At 39.5% G+C, this 20,000-nt stretch overlaps 3 protein-coding genes and 1 long non-coding RNA gene across 11 annotated transcripts in view; all 4 read left to right on the top strand.

The window, feature by feature from the left end:
* The window catches only part of LOC138019531 (uncharacterized), a 22,050-nt gene extending 20,043 nt beyond the window's left edge, over positions 1-2,007 (top strand). The window contains exon 5 of the mRNA XM_068866365.1: positions 1-2,007. This exon is cut by the window's left edge and continues 990 nt beyond it. The gene's annotated coding sequence lies outside the window, so the exon portion shown is untranslated.
* Positions 2,008-5,701: 3,694 nt separating this feature from the next.
* Positions 5,702-7,580, top strand: LOC138019532 (uncharacterized). The gene has a single exon (XM_068866367.1). It carries the CDS (start codon positions 5,959-5,961, stop codon positions 6,556-6,558), a length of 600 nt encoding a protein of 199 aa, XP_068722468.1. The 5' UTR covers positions 5,702-5,958; the 3' UTR covers positions 6,559-7,580.
* Positions 7,581-8,276: 696 nt separating this feature from the next.
* On the top strand, positions 8,277-15,586 carry LOC138019530 (uncharacterized). Of its 7 annotated transcripts, none has more exons than XM_068866358.1 (5): positions 8,277-8,343; positions 9,400-9,461; positions 9,579-9,652; positions 10,000-12,225; positions 12,953-15,586. In XM_068866358.1, the coding sequence occupies exons 4-5, from the start codon at positions 12,059-12,061 to the stop codon at positions 13,776-13,778; spliced, it is 993 nt and encodes a 330-aa protein (XP_068722459.1). In that variant the 5' UTR covers positions 8,277-8,343; positions 9,400-9,461; positions 9,579-9,652; positions 10,000-12,058; the 3' UTR covers positions 13,779-15,586. The 7 variants fall into 7 exon arrangements, with proteins under 7 accessions (XP_068722459.1, XP_068722460.1, XP_068722457.1 ...); XM_068866359.1 differs by lacking the exon at positions 8,277-8,343 and adding an exon at positions 9,165-9,243; XM_068866357.1 differs by lacking the exon at positions 8,277-8,343 and having other exon boundaries at positions 9,445-9,461; positions 9,532-9,652.
* Positions 15,587-16,377: 791 nt separating this feature from the next.
* The window catches only part of LOC138019533 (uncharacterized), a 6,723-nt gene continuing 3,100 nt past the window's right edge, over positions 16,378-20,000 (top strand). For both annotated transcript variants that reach the window (XR_011126184.1, XR_011126183.1), the window contains exons 1-2: positions 16,378-17,915; positions 19,636-20,000. The exon at positions 19,636-20,000 is cut by the window's right edge. This is a non-coding gene — a long non-coding RNA (uncharacterized lncRNA). The remainder of the gene's footprint in view (positions 17,916-19,635) is intronic.

Here is a 20,000-nt window from a genome sequence, read left to right as displayed (position 1 = left end):
GAAGGTGGAAGTGTCACTGTCTTTTCTTCTCTGCCACTTCTCCTCCTTTTCTCTGATGCGTCTCTCCTCGATTCTTTATATACAATGGACCGCCAGGCAAGGTGGTCGTCAGCGATCTCTTCCCAGGTTGAGTGGAGGTTGTCACAGTGTTTGAGGGACGCCTTCAGTGTATCTTTAAAGCGTACTTTTGGTCGGCCGACTGTACGCTTGCCTAAGGACTGCTCGCCGTAGAGAAGCCTCTTAGGCACGCGACTGTTGACATTTACCCCTTGAAGAATATGTGTGAACTTTATGCTGGAATGTTTGGAATATATTACATATTGTTCTGTATTTGCAGAAATTAGTTAGCCATGTGCTTATAAGCCGAGGAGGCTCGTTTTCACTCGGCTGGGAGTTTTCATTCAATAAACGAGTGCGGTTTTCTTGTCAAGAGTTGTTTCTTCCTTCAAATTTGACACCCCTTAAGGACAGTTATACGGTACAATTAATGTAAAATGAGTTAAATTTTAAATTGAAGGTATGGATCATATTACTCTCTTAATTTCTGTGCACACAATTGATTTCCATACTTGTTATGGTTCTTGTCAGTTTTATTTTTTTTAAAAAAACTTTAGTTTAGCTTGTGATCGATCTTCGATCCCCGATCCTCGATCCTCGATCCTCGATCCTCGATCCTCATTTCCCAGGAAACCTTCTTTTTCCAACGAAAACACATACCTTGACTGGGACGTGCTTTGAATAACACCCCTTACCGGATGTCTATAATACGTCCACTTGACGAAAGGCTTTTCTCAATGAATCAAATGCACGAGCTTTTCGTGTAAACTCTGTGATTGAAACATTCTCTCGGCTTGCAACTGCATAGAATGTGATAACACCAATGCTTAGCTCAATCATATATGTGCAAAATGAACCAGTAAAGAACTCGGCCGTCGAAGGGAAACCGTCGTCCCCACGGAAGGGGCAGTCATCAGTTCTCGCTTCTCCACCATAACAGTAGATTATGACCGTGATGTCCATCCAAATGGTCACACAACAAATGATTGAGAATAACAAAAGAACCGTTGCTCGAAACTTGATACTTATATGTGTATTCTTAACACTTTCTGCTTCTTCAGGAGACGATTCCTTGGAACAGCGCAAAATGCATGAACGACAAGCGACAAAAACGCTTAAAACCTCAAAACCGCCAGCAATTCCCAAATAAATTAAAGTTTACGATAACCAAGAACAGCGTTGATAAACCTGAGTTGTGTGCGTGTCCTGCACCATCACTTTGATTACCAAGATTATGGCTTAAGGCGTGATAAAAGTCGCTTGCATTACTCATGTTGCTCCCAAGTGCCATTTAATTCCTTCTTGTCGAAAAATGTGACAAACTCAAAGGTCGATAAAGGAAACCCGGAGAGACCCTGTTCATCTACTCACCACATGGCCAAAATTCCCTTGAGAAATGAGGGTTCGAATTTTCTACCCTGTCAAACGATGACTGGTTGTTTTTTAGATTAGCGTCATTGATTACATTTGTTTGTTCAATGGCTATCGCGAGACAGACCTTGGCAACGGATAAATTCATGACGTAGGCCACTTTTTCAAGCAAACAAAACTTGGAGCATTTCCTGGCTTTTTCTATGTGCCCTTAAACAGATGGCCAGGACAGAAGACACCGGCATGAAATGGTGGCCCCCGCGTGATAATTCCCACGTGATAATATTCGCGTACTTGATGTTGTCGGATCTTAAAAAAACGCAGTAACGATGACAAGATTTTAAAAGTCATTTCCTTTATGATGATCTCGTCTCGTACGAACTCTTGACCATATTTTTAAGCGTCGTTAGGGCTATTGAATTTTCAAATTATTGATGCCGTTTTGAGTCTAAAGGTTCCGGCCCTAAGTGTCTTCACCAAGCGGTACAGGGCATGCATTTTCAAACTGAAAATAACTCTGCTTACCCATGCGATTCACTGGTGTAATTGTCCTTTAACCCGCACTGCGGCGTTTTATACCCATTGATATTCGGGATGGCTGTAGACAAGGGCACTTGTGCTGATATGAGCTAATGTCCATTAGTAAATTCACCTTTATCACTCGGCGGCCATTTTGGAGTCCTTGGGGAATAAAGGCTTTGCCTTTGCATTGTCTTTGCTCGTCCAGCCTCACATTGAATGAGAGGTTCGACGGGCAAAATCTTTTGTTTGGACATTAAGTGATATGGGTCTATTTCGGTGCGGTTCGTTCCCTTCTGTGACAATGAGAACTTTAGAGGAGGAAGTAAAAGGGTCCAAGCGTAGAAATACTCTACTTCATTTGTCCTTCAATTCTCAAGTAAAATTTCTCAGGAACATCAGCGCGACATAAAGATTGTCGAGACGATTTCAAAGTCTCTCGACCGGTTGCGACATCAGACATAGTGGACTAGTTTTTAATTATTTACAGAACCATTGCAAAGAGTAGAAACATTGTAAACCTCTTGGATAGATCATAAATCCTTGTAAAAAGTTTAGAAACATTTTCTTAATATGCCTAACTGATGTGCAGTGGTATTACACACTGATGTGCAGTGGTATTACACAATTAATAGTTAAACATTAATTTCGCAAGTTAAGAAATGGCCAACGCTGAACCCTCACTAGACAAGAAACTTCACCTTATATTTTCAACAAAAATATAATTTCTGTAATAATGGAGACACACGCCGACACATCGTAACAAGAATCATGTAGCATTTGGCGGTTCTTTTTCTGCGTTCTGACAAAAGAGTTCTAGTAACTTAACAAGTAAAGAAGCTCCACAAGTGATAAGAACTTAGGAAGAAGATTGAGCACAAAAGAAGTGAGGGGAAACACGAGACGTAGTCGAGCTAGTGTTTTCCCCAAATTTCTTAATTTTCTCGCGCATTACTAGGCTAAAACAGACCAAAAGGGCACGCTAAAACAGACCAATCACAATCCTTGTTAGAATGGCTCAAAACAGTTTATTAGTTGAACTCTTTCAAAGCTGTCAAAATATCAAACCGTCGAAGTTCAGAAACCATCAACCGTTTACAAATTGATAGCAGGTTCACCATTTTAACAAGCTAACAGACGAGTGCAAGCAGTTTTTCAGTCTAAAATCTTCATATTGGGGGTTTCATATGGTTGGTGAACGCCTCCCACCAATTCAATGTGGCACAGGCTCGACTCCCAAACTTGGCGTCACGTGTTTATTGGTTCTCTCCTCTGCTCTGTCGGAGAGGTTTTTCTCCGGGCACTCCAGTTTTTCCCTCTCCTCTCAAATTTGAATTTGATTTGAGAGCCACATGCAGGGTCACCAGTTGAGACTGTAGTGTGCTAACCTCTTTAATTAAATAAAGCAAGAGAAAATAAAGTCTGTATTATTATTAATAATAATAATAATATTAATAATAATATTATTATTATTATCATTATTAGAGCGGTTTTCAATTGAGTGTCGAAAGTAATTAGCGAATTGCTTTGGTTTTGTATTACTTAATTCAGTGAATGTTTCAAACTGAGTTCTCGCGCCACTTTTTCAACCAATCAGAAGTGAAACCAAAATCAATCGTGGCTCGCGCGTGCACACTTTCCCGCGCTTTGTGTCGGCTACGTGTAATTACTTCGAGTTTTGATTGGTTAACTGGATTGTGTCCGTCATTTTTGATTGTTTTCCTCTTTCACGAACTGCTGACCACAGGGAACCCCATCCTCACTTTGTGTGATTCCTAGGTAATGGAATTCTTCCTCTACTTCCTTCAGGACCTTTCCACTTCGTCCGTACAGCAAAACAATTGGTATTGTCTATACCTTGCTGCTGATCAGCACTTCCGGCGTTTACTAACATAAAATTTGAGTTCTTTCTTCTTTAGTCCCTCTTCCATCTCTCCCACTTGCTCTATAATTCCTTTTGGCTTTCTTCCATCAGAGCAAGATCAGAGCATCTTAGCAAAATTGCAATAGCAATAGCATTTATTGTGTGGAGAGCCCAGTACACCAGCTTCCTAGCAATTCAGTCATCCAGAGAAAAATTAGAATTTTCTGCGGTACGTCTCATCTTGGTTACCCTGGCTACCAGGGCTTTTTCTCTCTCAGAACAGGCCGTTGAGTTCTTTGAGAAGACCGATCCAATGGGATGCCGTTTCATATTCCCAGAGTCAGCTGGTTCAACAGTAAATAGCCAACTGGTTTGCTGTTTTGTCGTTTCGTTGTGTTTCATTGGCCCTGAAAAGCCCCTATGGGCAGCGGATTTTGTAAAGCCCCCCAGGAATGATGAAATAGCTTTGCAACATTTTTTTTTTTCTTGCTTGCAGCAGTGCAAGAATTTTTTTTTCTATTTCAATTGTGCTGCATGCATTTTTTTTCTTCCAACAAGGGCCCGGGAAGCGCTTGCAGGAAATTTTTTTCCAAAATCACCCACCCCCCCTCCCTCCCCCAAGAGTTAAATGGACGGCCCCTAAGTATGTATTGTATTGTAATAGTGGCAGAATAATTATCGACCCGCGAGACGGCGAGGTAAATATTTTGAGTTTATGCAGGCCGTTTTGTTTTGTTTGGATCACGCATTATTCACTCCGAGATAATGAACCAATCAGATTGCCTTAAACAACAAGATCACTGAGTGAGTATATACTAATTCTAGTTGATAGAGGGTCTTATTTTTATTTTTGCATTGAATTTAAGCGGAAGTACTGGCTTGAAATATTTAAAGAAATGGTCCCTTCCGAAAAATTCCTACTTTTCGGCAAGAAAAAGTGATAATTGTTTGGTATCCGGTATGAAAAGGAGGTAAAGAGTGCTCTGGCTCCTTCTTTATCAGTGCCATTCTTGAAAACGGTCGTGGGGAGCTGAAAGGCATTTTTTACAGACTCCGACGATAAACCTGTTTGGCCAAGTGTGCGCTGTCGAGAAAATAACTGCCAAACATAAATACAGAACTTCATCAAAATTAGAATTGCGCAAGAATTGGTTTGAAATTTGTCGTTATATGTAAAAAGAACTGCTACACCACAACATTATGAAAATCTACACTAATCGTTGGTAGTAAAGGTTGGGGGTAGCCTGAAAGTAGTAGTAAAATAAAAGATGGGGGAAGGGGACAAATGTCAATAAATATGCTACTAGGTTCCTTGGCGAACCGCGACCGCGTCTGCAAGCATTTCCTTACCTCTCCGATCTCCTCCCTTTTTTTTTCTTTTTGTTTTTCTCGCCTCAAGTTTTGCGCAGCCAAGACATCGAAAATAATTAATCTGTCTAATATTGACTTTCTGTCAGGTCTCAGTTTACACTCCTCCTTTCAACTTTGTATTGGCCCTGGCGTAAGTATCACAGCCTGTATTAAACTTGAGGCATGTTTAATCATCAATCGAGTCAGTACAGAACCCCCTCAGGATTCCATTGAAAATGGGATCAAGTGTTCAGCTGTCAATTGGTCAAGACAATAGACCGATCTCGATAAATTGAAATTCAGTCCTAAACAAAAGGCCTCGAGGCTCTGGGGAATAAATAAATTAAAAGGATTTGTATGAGTTTATTCCCCTAAGCCTCGAGATGATGCCTTTTGTTTAGGACTGAAAATTGGTCTTTTATATTATGTACTAGTTCATTTCCGAATCAGTGCCCTCTTTAATTATTGGAATGATTTCTAGACAGCCAGTAGTCTGGAACCGAAATGGGATCATAGTTTAAAAGTTTATATAATCCTTTTGAGTTCTGTTTAAAAACCTCCTTTTGGTTTCATGCATGTCCTTTTGAAGGCAGCCCCTATCTCTTAAAGAAGCCCATATCCAAAATTTTTTCATGAACCTGATCGTTTTAAAACCTTGCTTTTATCGCTGATTCACAGCTTAGTCGTTGACACAGACTTACATGTATTATGCACAAACAAACACGCAGACGATATTTAATATGCAAATCATTTGAGGCTATAAATTTTCACTATGTTCGAGTAATTCTCTCTTCAAAATGGATGAATTAAGTGCTGTTTGGTATAGCGGATTTCAATGGAACTACAACAATACACCAACGTACCATCAAACGAAAGTTGCTGTGGCGATTGTAGTTTTAATCTTGTGTGGATTTTTACTACTGGTAGTGGGCTTTGTGGAGGAGAATTCACAAATGAGAACTGGAGGTTTCACAATGTTTGGTCTTGGATTTTTAATTTTGGTTTGTTTATGTTCTTTTTCGTATTTCAAGAAAAGATCTTCCCGTGAAGGAGCGATGCAGCGAAACGAATCCTCTTTGACAGAAAGACTAGAAAGCGTCGAGTGCTACGAATTGATTCTTAGCGATCATAGAACTAGCGATCGAAGAAGGTTGTTTAGCGAAGGCAACACATCCGCTTCAAGATGGGACATCAGCTTTCTGTTGTCACGAATCTTAGGCTCACCACCGACGTACGAAGAAGTCATCACTGACACTGATTTTTCCGACGTAACAGCGAGTGTTTCTTGCGCCCCTCCGCCTTATCACACGGACATCTCCGGTCACAATTACGAAGACGTGGAAGTCTCGCCGCCTTCGTATGAAAGCTCCGAAGGAGTAGAAGCAAGTCAGGTGTGACACACAACAACTATCGAAGAAGTGATTTGGTTGATCTACCGGTCATTTCCCGGCGAAACAAGCAATCCTGAATGTCACCGACGTCGTTGAAGTGTCCGAGCCACGTTTTGGGTTGTCAAAAGGCGCTAGTGCTCCAAAACTGTAGGGACAAATATGCAAAACATAATTCAACGCTGCTACAACAGTTTGCATATTCTATTACAGCGTTAAGTTTCATCGGAAGCTTGGTGTTCTCACCAGGTGAACTTTAGAACCATACTAAAAGAACTAAAAGCGAATTCTACAAGCGAGTTTGCTGCATTTGAATTCGGGTATCAGCCAAACAGCTCTCTTTCACAGTTGGCTTAGCCGTAGCTGAGCATAATGTTATTCACAGTTATAGAGGTGCTATATTAGACTGTTAGTTTACTCTCCTTTTGCTTGTACTAATCGATACTAATTTTTATAAGGTTCATAATAATTGGTCGGTACTAACACGGGTGCCTCATTAGGTTCAAATAACTCATTTTGGCAGCCATCACATCAACCTCTGCATCATCCTTTGCCTCCTTGTTGAAACTGAATCAGTTATGTTCCAGCACCATATGCGTTGGACCAGACAAGTCACTGAAGTCAACCAAAGACCATCAAAGCTCACAATTAGCTACAATCTTGGACAAAATTGTTGAGAAAACTCTGCTTTTGGACTAAACTCCGATCACGAGTATGAAAAATAAGCTCTCTTTTTGCCCCCACCCCCACTGATCAATGTTGCTAGACGAAACAAAAATGTCGAACCTGGGCTTATCAACATTGGTTGTAGGGGGGAGGGGGATCGCTAATAATGTGCGATATTGAGGACGTAGTGCGCAAAATAACCCCTGTTTTTAATATTCTCAACTCATTTTGTCCAAGATTGTAGTTTGATCTTGAACTTTATTTTGTCTGAACTCCTTCAAAATCTTCAAGTTGTTTTTGGTGGTAACGGCGGCCCATAGTCCAGGTAAAAAACGAGGAATAAAAATGTTACAAATCCGTTGTCATCCAAGAAGCTTTATCAGTGTTTTCTCAGTTATTAGGAAATTATATATGCATACGATAAAACAACAGTCGAAGCCCTTCGAAGCAGGTCCATTGATTGGCAAAATTTCATTATTTCAAACACCATTGTCTTCTACACTTTCCATTCATGAATTATTTCGCAGTTCTTTTGAGTATTTTTAAAAGTTTCAGAGAATAGTATCCGTGCGTATTTTTTTCTGAATTTATGAAATACGGAAAACTTCAAGAACTATACTAGTAAAATCATACCCCTAATTTATGATAGAGCTTAGTTTCAATGTCCTTGCAATAATTATCCGACCATGTTTTTTTTCCAAAAAGTGACCATGCTTTTCGAAACTGAACCACCCTGAGGTCATTAATTTGTTTGACATATAAAAGCTGTGGTTACAATAGCCCTGTTACCCATGGGTAAATAGCGTTTGCCCACGGGCAAGGACGTTTTTGTGTGTAACCGCTTTCACTAGACCGAAACTGCCCTAGGGTTATTTCCATTGATACATAAAAAAGAACAAAAGAACTTCCCACTGAAAAATACGGTTTATCGGCTCCTTGAGGTGGCTTTGCCAGTCATAAAGCAGAACTAATTTGCAAGGTCAGTGAATTCATATCTAATTATAGACCACCATTATATTTTACCCTGAAGGGGGTCTTTTACTGTGTAATTGCATCCCCAAGGGTAACATGAAACTTGAGCTGAACCAAACCCAAGCCATTTACCCTCCGGAAGACCCTAAACCCAAGGTGTGTGTAGCCACAGCTATTATATCTACATAAAAATTGAACTTTTCACCCACAAGCCCTACTCAACAAATAGTTTGACAGATAGAGAACTGATACTTGTTAAAAGCAGGACGATTTGTTGAAATAAAGCAACTTAATCCGGTATTCGAACGCAGAAGGTCCTGAACATCCTTAGAGTTGCCTTTAGCTTAGCGTAGAATTTGGTCACGTCCTGTTTCTGCATGCATCCTTTATAAAAAATTGTACTAGCATAAGTATCATTAATTTCCATTTTGCACGATGTCGATACTTTTAAGAAAAGCAACGCATTTGACTGCAAATTCAGACAATTGTCAATCATATTCGGCCATTCGTCAGTTTTTAAACTGATTTAAGAACCGAAATGTTGTCGGAATTGAAGCTCTAAACTGTACGCATGAATCCGATTTCCATGAAGTTATTCCTAAATACCGGCGAACTGGTGACTCCGGTATGCTTGTGGCCACAGGTTCCCCCAAAGCCCAGAAAGGAACCGTGGGCTTGTCGTTAAAGCCATTATAAAGAAAAACACTTTACAATTACCTGCAACTTCCTGCTTTATTTTTAAAAATAGTAATCTGATTTTTTGAGAGCACAGCTGAGTCACTAATTATGGGTTTCTGTGAAGCCGGTTGACTTGCCTTCGGCCGTTTGGACCGTGGCTCTACATCATCGAGCGAGTTCAGTCTCTTTTGAAATATTAGTTCTTTTAGCAGCTCATTACTGGACTGCATACTGGCTTGCATATATATACTACGGAGTTCGTAATTTGGCCGGAAACCATGAACGAGAAGGAAAATATGGAAGGCGGTGGAAAGCAGAAGTTACCTCTTAGCGACGTTGAAACGTTTTTCCATTGACTTCTCCCGAAAAATGTCAAAGGTGGCAAATTTTCGTCTAGCGTAGCTTTCCGGGAAAACTGATTTAACCCGCCAGATTTCATCTCAATCGGGGTTTATTTAATGGCAAAGTTAATCAAATGAATTCAACAAGAAACATCGTTGAAACTAACCTTTATTTCGTTCTTGAAAATTTCAGATCCAGAACGATAAGGCATTTGTGTATTAAATCCATCTACTCAAATCGACAACTTGTGCCGGGTAAGCCCGTTTTTTTACGACAAACTGCTCGATTTTATAGCTTGCTTGGTTTCAATCAAATTTGTCATAGTTTCCTCTCTATTTTTAACAACTGGCACAATGGAAATCGTCTTTCAGCCCTATGGACTTTGGACTAATGATTTCCGCCCACGCTGGTCATACCACATGGAACACCGGCAGCATCAATATCGGTAAGTCACGATATGAAACTTCGTGGTAGACATCAGAAAAACAACTCTACGTGTGAGCCAATTTTTCACCTCCAAAACAGCCAACTTGGAAACCAATGTTATCCTTCTCGTGTTAGAAGCTGGCAACCATTGATAGTAGTTGTATTGTTACTGGTAAAAGAAGGTGCCATTTCTAAAATATTTCAGATGTTTGTTTAAGTCGGATCTTTTCTTAATCATGAATTGAGGTTGACGCAACACGTGGAAGTTCCGAAGCTGAAAATGATGTCTTTCAGATATTGATTGTGGTTTGGTTAAAAGCTTTCTCTGAAAGGCGTTAAGGAGATGTCGAATTGTATATATTTCAGGCTATGTATCCTGTGGTGTGTCGCACAGTCCAGACTGCTTCCAGTTTCAATGAAGCTGGAAAATTCGCTCAAGCTGAGGACAGAGTCGCCGTACACTCCTGCGCAGACATTCTTTTGGGGAGGAAAGATTGCGTGACATGCCAAATGCCGAATGTCTGCACGATATTCTCCATGATGCGCATCGTTAAGCAATTAAACTGTAAAATCTACACTAATTTTAAGAAAAACACGACACTCCTGAGTTTTACAGACATGTTTCGGCAGTTGCCTCTGCCATCTTCAGTGTGAAATGAACAATAAATTACAGTGAAATATAAATACTAGAGAAATTACAATAATAATAATGACAGTAATTAAGACTACGACAATAGTAATTCAAAATTAAACAGAAAGTTTTAAATTAACGTGTTTGACCTGTGCGTTAAGTGTTGGTTTGTCCCAAAATATGTGCAACGCTTCTTTGATTTTGAGAGCAAACCGCGAAGATGCCTGATCAATGATGGCAAAATTGTCACGGGAGCATGCATAGCGACACGCTAAGGAGCTATCCAGATGCTTGAAAATGTTCCCTTACACGTGTGTTGAAATGTCGGGTGGTTTCACCGACATAGCAAGCTGCACAGCCTGCACACGAAAATTTATAAACAACACATGATCGGAGTCCATTGGGGACAGGGTCTTTCACACTAAAGAGGCTAGCTACTTTGAAAGAGGAAAACGCTAACACGATGTTTGCATCTTTACAATAGCACATTTATTGTAAAGATGCAAACATCCACACTCTTCTTAACCCGATAGAAGAGTTCCCTCTACCGAACATTCTGAAACTTCCGAACTTCTGAAACGTCTTATGACACAGCGGCTACTTTCAACAATGCATTTTAATGGCTACAACGTGTTGCGTGTTGACTATGGTGGCGCGTGCATCCGGAGAATTTTTACCGCAGTCGTGTGACAGGAAATTATGATTTTGTTGCCTAAATACTGTGCTCTCCTAGAAACTGAGCAAATTATGAGCTGGCAAAAAAGGTCTGTAACGAACAATTTCAGAAGGTAATACAAACGGACATCCATCAACCAGATTTCATTTTTCTTCGTTTTCATCCCAAAAAAATAATGCAACTTCAATTTTGGACTTTAGACCATGATTTCCCCTTTAATTAAATCGCGCATGATGGTCGACATCGGGCAATCGACTGAAAATGCTCCACATGGTGTAACCTAATTCACTTATTCCTCTTTCCAGTAAGCTCCTCTTTTGAGGGCATATTTTGCCGAACTAAAACTCAATCGGTCTTGGACCGGACATCGATTTTCTGGTGAGAAATATGTATCTCGCCAGGATGAATGCGATTGGCGCAGGACGTAAGCCAAACATATATTTCAAGACTTTAACTTCTGTTACCTCACCCTTACCACTCCTTCCTCTCTAAAAAAGATCCCAACACCGGCTCGTTTCGTAAAACTACGAAAGCCACTTTCATGGTTAATTTCTCCTTGGCGAGTGCACAATTAACTCAAAAGACCCGTGCGTAGGTTTACCTCGACCGTACTTGCATTGTTTGTGAGCTTAATATAAATTAAACGGATCCATATAACTAATTAAAATTTCCGAAAGCAGGTATTTCAAAAGCTGACATGTTCCGACGTTGCACCCAATAAATTGTAACAAGTGTAAGGTCGGAGAGCAAATCTAACGCCCTTTGCTGTTCAAAACATAACTATCTAATCATTAAAACTGTCATAGGCCCAGTAGGGATCACGCTTGAGTGGTCACGTTTATTGTTTGCGTGACTTAAAATTACATCAACAATAGTTTATTGACTCATTACATTGCTTCTCGAATTTCAAATATTTTGATTGAACATAAGCCCTAATAATTGATTAATGCCGTACTTCACAGGATACTCATATAAGATGTAAATGAATGGTTTTATGGCTTGTATGCCACAATTACTGAGCTTGTAAACAAAGCTCGTCTTGTTGCGAGGTGTTCCCCGGTAGGCCAAGGCCAAGCTTAAAATACTTGTGGTTTTAGTAAAGTTTTGCAGAAAAACCAATGCAACAGTGGCCCGGGGCCAGTAAAGCGAAGAGTCGTCAAAAGCTTATATTTTGCCAGTTTTTGGCCGTCGATGGAAATGACTGCGCTTTCATTATAAAGCATGGACGAAGCAACATCAGCTGCGTCAGCCACTTCCGGTGGGAGATCAAGATACCCAAAAAACGGTAAAGTATCACACGACATTTCGAATCACAAAGAGAATAACATTTCATAAGACAAAGCAAATATTTTCAAGCACAAAGAATAAAAGGAAAAAGATATGACAAAGCTCAACTATTAAAGATTTACCAGTAATGTTCTCCTGCATTTACACAATCGCCTGACCAGAGATCTTGCATTGTAATCGTGTACACGTGTTATGTTCGTGCTACACAGCAAAAGAGTCACGTTAGTGGGAGTTGTGTTATTCCTCTCAGCTGAAAGATAAATGCTAAGAAGCTCGTAGTGTGATGTTTGCAAACACGAAAACGAATTTAAATTAGCCGAGCCACTCGCCATTCACGTGCTCCGGCGCCAAGAGCACGGAAATGTCACCTCTTTTTTTTTTTTTTTCATCACAAAAGTTATACCTCGGAACAAGTCATGCGAAAGTGAGATTGAGAGATATATTCGAGCGAAATTTCAGCCAGCGACGGAGACGTTGAGGCGTTTTTTTTTTCCAGTCAAAATTATTTAGTCGTTTATAACCTGCTTTTATACCCAAACCACCAAGGTTCGCTGCGGGTCTTTATTTTGCTTGTGCAGAAATTCATGTTTACGAGTAACTGACAGGTTCGCAATTCTGGGGTGAGTGCCTTTAATACAGCGTATATTTTCTGGATTTTTTTTTTAATTTCAGTTTTTTCTGCCCTTGTGAATTCGCAATGCTAAATCTTCATTTCATTTTGCCAGGATTTTCTCCGGTTTGTGGAAGCGAATTTTGGAAACACATGCAAATTTAGTGCTTCAATCAAAAACAAGAGTGTTTTGCATGGCGAGAAGCAATCCTCAAAGATGTGTTGGATATTTTGGTTGGTTAGCCTGCCGGGCACCTTCCTGTCCTTACAACACGACCGGTGTCAAAGTATCTAATTGGTGGCTGTTTCTTTGCTTGAGCTATTTCAGCTGTTTTGTGGTCGGGATCGCCTTTGCAGTGGCGGGATTCGCCTCGATGGGCATTGAAATGGCCGCTGTCGGGGTGATTCTCGTGATCGTTGGCGCATGTTTGGCGTTCGTTTGTGATTTGATGCGTCGTTGTGGATGCGGATGGACTAAAATCTCCCCGGTGTTATCATTTTCGCGGCAACAAATCTCTCAAGACAGCTTAGATGGTGTGATGCCTATTCCATATCTCCCGGGATATCCAGGATTTTGTGCTACCGACGGAGAACAGAGCCCTGGGACACCCCCTCCTTATGCGGTTTCTCATGGATGCGAAAACTCACACTCCACTTTTTGGAGTATCTGCAGAACACCGGTAAACTTAACTGAAACCCCACAAGTTTCTGACAGTTCGCTTGGTAGAGACACGATAACATCGGACGCGTCACATGGTGAAGGATATCCTTCGAGGACAGAAAACATTCGCCGGGTCACTGTTGTTGAACTTGGTGCTCCCACATATTTTGAGCACAATTCTCTGAATCCTCCTCCGCCATATGACTTTGAAACAAGCAATAGCCAGACCACGATGGCGTGGTTATATGATATCCCTCCTCCATACGGTGAAGTGGTGTAAAAAAAAAAAACGTTTCGAGGAGTCAAGGTGTTCGTACACGCGGATTTTCATGTTATGGAAACTTCGCTTTCCCTGGCTTTGAGAGCTAACATATGACGTGGTTTGGTGATCCCCGCCATGAGGGCGTAACCGCTTAATAATAGACTTATGCTAAGTTATTAAACGCCGGGTGCTTCGTAGAGAAACACTATTTTACCAGCTTTGCCTCAATGTACTCCATTGATTTAATTGACCGTGCGTTACAGGAGATCAACAGAACGACATGTTCCGATGATCAGCGAGTGGGACTCAGTTTTTTGCGCTGCAAGTTGTAAGATCTAATCAAATGCTTCTTGTGAGCTGTTGTGCCTTCATTACAAGGCGCTTAACCTATCCGTGGCTTTTTTGTAAACTATTGCATTTGCCTGATGAGGAAGAAATAAAAAACAGTTGAGGTTATTGTTTTCGTGATTTACTGTCTTGGCTCCATTTACATGATGGTTGACCTCTCAACACTAACTGACATCTTCTGAGCTAAGAGTTATAAAGCCTCTTAATACAGTACTTTCATCCCTCAACATCCAACTATCAGAGTGAACACTATCGGAGTAAGCCTCTTCGTCATCTTCATCATCCACCCTCACCAACACAAATTCAAATACCTTCTTTGTTTCAACTTTCGCTCTCTTCGACTTAACGGGAGCAGAGTTAGTGGACGAAGAGGCTCGAAGACGTTCTCGACTGTTCAAACGTGAGTACAATCCTCTGGCGGTAGACTGGCGCATCATTGCTCGAGCTCTAGTGACACTTTGTCCCACCGATGTCATGGCTGTATTTGTGCTTGTCGAAGCCTCGTCAAACGTAGTACCAGCAACAACATTTCTACCGCTATTTGTAGCAAGTTCCTGTACTACTTGGCTTGCCTGGTTCAAGCAGTTTGATAATATACGTAAATTTTCCTCCATTCTAGTTCGATGACTTAAAGGCCCATTGACGTATTTTTTGGGGTGCGTTGCTAAGGATGTAATGGTTAAGTAATTTGAGAGAATTTGGCATTATTTTGGTCAGTTTCCAACTTTTGTAAGCCAATGACCCTAAATATGACGTCATCATACCACGCCCATGGTCACGTGACCAATAAAAGAAAACTCTAAATTTGTCTCCGTGCTACGCAATTTTGGTATTTAATCGATGGTTTGATAATTTGTATTCGTTTTTGCATCCAGCCAAGCATGGTTTTCTTTTTATTTTGAAAAATGTTCTTTTTAAAGACATAAACGATACTGAAATACCCATAACTTTTTCAAAAAAGATGATTTTAAAAAATCAATGCTTAGCTATATTCTGTATTTGTGGGTGAACCGTGCCATGTAAAAAAAAATGATTCAATTTAAAACCGCCGGAAATTTAGCTTTTTTCTCAAACCGGAAGTCAGTTCGTTTACGCATGCGCAGTTGATCTGAGAACGAGTGCTAGGAAGGGCGAGGAAAAACCTTCGATGGAAACAACAGTTTGTGCGGTGACTTTTGCTTGTGAGTGGGTTTTCTTGTCAGCTCATGATATGATGACGTCAGTTACCGGAAGTAACATTTCACTTCCTTAGCAACGCGCGAAAAATCCGTCTGTGGGCCCTTAAAAACGCGGGAAGCTATCCACAAGTCTTTCGGTACGTTCTGTATGAGCACTGACGTTAACACTGACCAGAAATAGTGAGGGCTCAAGAAAGTTGAATGAATAGTTGAATGTTGAATGAAGAATTGAATGTTAAATGAATAGTTGAATGTTAAATGGTAGTTGAATGTTCAATAAAGTATTGATTGTTAAATGAATAGTTCAATGTTGAATGAATAGTTGAATGTTAAATAACGTGTTGAATGTTAAAAAGCGAGTTGAATGTTGAATACAAGTTGAATATTAGACAAATAGTTGAATAATAATACAAAACTGAATATAAAATTAGACGAATTGAATATTGCTACATTTGGTTTGCCATACCCACTCCTTTCCTTGTTTCTGCCTGTGTCTGTGTTTTTTTCATCTTCGCACAGAAGAAAGCTGTGAACTGTATTAGGAAATGCTCCGCAATCAGCAGGCACTCGATTAATCACCCAGTTCTCTTCATCGTTTCATGTTCTGCAATCGATATCATTCAAATCGGAAGAAGCGAGCGCAACTGAACACAACAGATGATGATAATAATAATAATAATAATAATAATAATGATAATATATATAATCTTTATTTGCCAAGTAAAACTAAAAATAGATTACATTAAAAAAAAATAAAAGGAAGTTCTTGAAAATTGAATTATGTACAATTAAAAAAAACTGTCTTATTAATAACTAATCATAACAGTTTCATTTCTAAAATTTTACAAGAAACATTAAAAAGTAAGAATTGGAAGCAAAAAGTATCTAAAACTATCTTTAAAAAAAAGAAAGCGAAAGTCCAATGGCAAATCCAAAACCCTATTATACAACAGCTACTAAAAAAATTATATATAATAATGATAATAATAATAATAATAATAATGATAATAATAATAATAATAATAATAATAATAATAATAATAATAATAATTTCCAATACTAAGAAAAGTATTGGAAATGTAAAGCCCAGGGAAAAGAAACATTTTGGTGTTCATTGGCAACTTGTTGTTGCCCGACACCACAAATTTACCAGCTGTTAAAAACTTAAGCCGAGCAGTATGACTATGAAATAATAATAATAATAATAATAATAATAATAATAATAATAATAATAATAATAAACTTGTATAGCGCCGATATCAATATAGCTATTTTCATCAGCGCTTAAAACATAAAACTACATAAAACCTACCAAAACACATTAATAAAATTACGAAAAAGCTTTCTGAAATAAAAATGTCTTGAATGTCTTTTTAAAAGATGCTACTGAGGGGCTACTCCTGAACGCATAGGGCAGTAAATTCCATAGTTGAGGAGCAGCAACAGCAAAAGATCGATATCCTAAAGTTGTTAAGGTCTTAAATTTCACAGGGTTTAAAAGCAGTCCATCACTGTCGGAGCGTAACTTGTATTTACATGTTTCTTTAAGATTAATAAGTTCTTGGAGATAAAAAGGCGCTAAGCCATTGATAGCCTTATACGTTAACAGTAATACCTTAAAGTCAATTCGAAATTTAACGGGCAGCCAGTGCAGATTATACAGCAGCGGTCTTACATGGCAGTACTTGAATTCCTTAAAAATTAACCTAGCTGCAGCATTTTGGACCCTCTGCAGCTTATTAAGCAACCTCGTTCCCAGGGCTTTTATCCGCCGAGGGGAAGGTGGGCGGGGATTTTGTGGCCTATCGATTAGTCATCGATTACTCATTGATCAATGGCAACAATCAATGACTAATCAGCTGATTACCTATCGATTACCTATTGATTACTCATTCATTGATGTCATCGATTAGTTATGTCTGGGATGATCATAGGCAGCCCAAGTTCGCGTCACTAGAGAGCGTGTAATAATTGATTACTAGTGGAAGATGACCTTTGAGTAAAAGCGGTGTTGCGTTACAGGCAGCCGTTCAGAATTAAAACGCGTTGTAAGACTTTGTATGGGAAATAAAATACCGAAGATTATGAGGCCTAAAAAACGCTCAATTTAACGTTCATTCAATAAAATGAATAAAAATGACTTACCTCTGGTGTATTTTTGTGCCTTTTGGAGCTTGTTTTACCGTTTCGGGAATTCCGTGTTTTCAATGTTCTAAGACGACTTCGTATATAGGATTAAATCCAGTATTCAAATATGAGAAAAAACATATAGTTTTATGAAAACTTACAGTCAGATTTGTGCTTTAAATTCGTGTGATAAACGTCATTCCGAAAAATTAACCGTCAACCGTCAAATGACCTAAAATTTAACCGTCAACCGTCAAAACGACTTATTTTTAACCGTCAACCGTCAAAGAGACCTCCCCCATTGAGACCCTCTGATAACGTGACACCACACTGGAGTCCTCAATCAGAAGGCACTCGAGGCTTTCCAGCCTATCTTAGTTGTAGTTTGCCTAGCCATAACACAAAAATTCATTTGTGTAGGACGCTTGGTCAATCGTGATATTTTATCACGCTGTCCACCACTTCCTACTCTAAATTTACTGCTGCAATACGTTTATGACAGGTAGGTACAAAAACCTAGGATTTTATGCTAAGCTGCACTGATTAGGGAAATACGCGTACGTGCTGGGGTTGTTTTGTTTTGGTTATTCAAGTTGCTGTTTACATCCAGCCAATTCTTATCAATACGACGGCTGAACACTTCTGCTTTGGCATACACAGAGCAGTTAAAGGAACCTATTTGATCTTCATTGTAGACTTTGATCCTCTAAGATTCACACCTAAAATCGTATGACTGTACTCACCAAGAGTGACGACTGTTGGTCTACGTTACGCTCACACCAAAAAGAAATAATTTTGGAGTTTTGTAAACATGAGCCATTCTAGATCTTGTTAAAGGAAAAGGAATTCGTCTGGTTTCCACATCGCATGATGGTCGCGTGACATTGTCATAATGTTTTAGTCAAAATATCTTTGAAAAAGAACTGAAACGTTAATCCTTTTCTTAACGAAATGTAATGAATGAAATTATGTTTTGTTTTTTTCTGTTATATCGAGACTGGCGTACAAAAAAAAACTACTTCGTCCCTTAGGAGAACTTGTCTAGACATGACAATTGAACTCAGTCAAGTGAAGGGTCCCGGTCGTATTACGAATTCGAGTGCTTTTCTTTTTTATTTTTATTTTTATCTATTGTGTATGTCTACTGGGATCGATGGGAGTGACAGTAAGCTCACATGGCCCTCAAAACAGACAAAATAAATCAAGTCAGATTATTCTAAATCAGTTGGAGCACTGAACGGAAAAGCGAAAAAAATGTCTTGAAAAAATCATCAACATTTATTTGGAGTCAAGTTTAGGATTGGCACTCGAGCCATAATATTAATAATATCAGACAAGAGATTAGAAATTTCCTTATAGACGTGGATAAGTTTTCTTTAAGTCAAATTCAAATTTGAGCTGATTCAGTATATGACTTAATTTCATTTTCAATGACTCGAAACGAAATGAAATAGTGAACACGTCTGGAATTTAGAAAGAAACTGGCGGTAAGAGCGACTAAAAACTTTCAACATCTTAAATTTTGCGTTTAAATTAAATTTACCTTGTTTCTCTCAATGGGGTTCGTTTTTGCAACTAGTGCAATGTGCCCGTGGGAAGAATGGGAAGCTAGATTCAAACTTATGGGGTTAGGTTCGAATCCTGCCCGGCTCGGACTAAGGAGGAAATTGGCCATTGGCCAAACATCCTTCCACAGATCATAATACTTGAGGTGTGATTTGAAGTGTTTCAGAAAGCAGCTCATTTAGATGCCCTTTCCTTGTAAATTAATAATCGCTGTATTACGTTCGTTAACCTAACAAAATGTCATGGCTCGCCTAATTAAATTTCAATTTAGGCCGAAAAAGGAAAAGGTTTGGTTCTTGATCATGGAAAACCTGCACGTTGATAGAGGTTCGGGAAAATAATTGATAAGCGGTCTTTTTGTTGCAACTCTTGCGTTTTGTTTTCCTATGTTGGCCACGAAGCCTCATAAGAGTTTGAATTTGGTTTCCCTTTCGTCTTGGGGTCAGATTGACATTTACATTCAATACCAACGACAGATAGTTTTTTCTGGAAGATGACGTAAGTTGCAAATATCATGAACTGAGCAACTCCTGAACAACTGTAGCATAAGTTCGTCAGCTTTCGTTTTCTTGCTGGTCACGATGACTGTATTCAAAAGCTTCGCTACCCTTCCAAACTGCACAGTCGCTCAGTTTGTTTTTCAATTATCCTCATAGGCCGGTAATTAACCTGCTTGGCTGCCACCAGAACAAAAGATCCCAGACAAAAAAAAAATAGCATGGATCATCGGTCGTGTTTGCGCTCTCTTCTTCCGATTTGTATGATAACTGCTTGCTTTGGGATTGTCCTGCTGCTTGCTGGATTTGTGTCCTTCATCAAGTTTGGGGGAGATGAAGGAAGAACACTACTGGTCATTATTGGATGTATTGTTACCAGTTTTAGTATAATTTTCCTCATTGTATTCAAGATCAGAGTATTTCGTCCTGTCAAAAGCGGATTCATGAATTCGCGAACCAGCGGTACCGAAAGGGAGGCTTGTCGGACTACCTTGCACTTTGGGAATGTGATCACCGAACTGTAC

The sequence above is a fragment of the Montipora capricornis genome, chromosome 10 (genome assembly GCF_036669925.1).
Source record: "Montipora capricornis isolate CH-2021 chromosome 10, ASM3666992v2, whole genome shotgun sequence".
NCBI lineage: Eukaryota > Metazoa > Cnidaria > Anthozoa > Scleractinia > Acroporidae > Montipora > Montipora capricornis.
The sequence above is the reverse complement of the archived record's forward strand: the minus strand, read 5'-3'. Positions and strand labels throughout refer to the sequence as shown.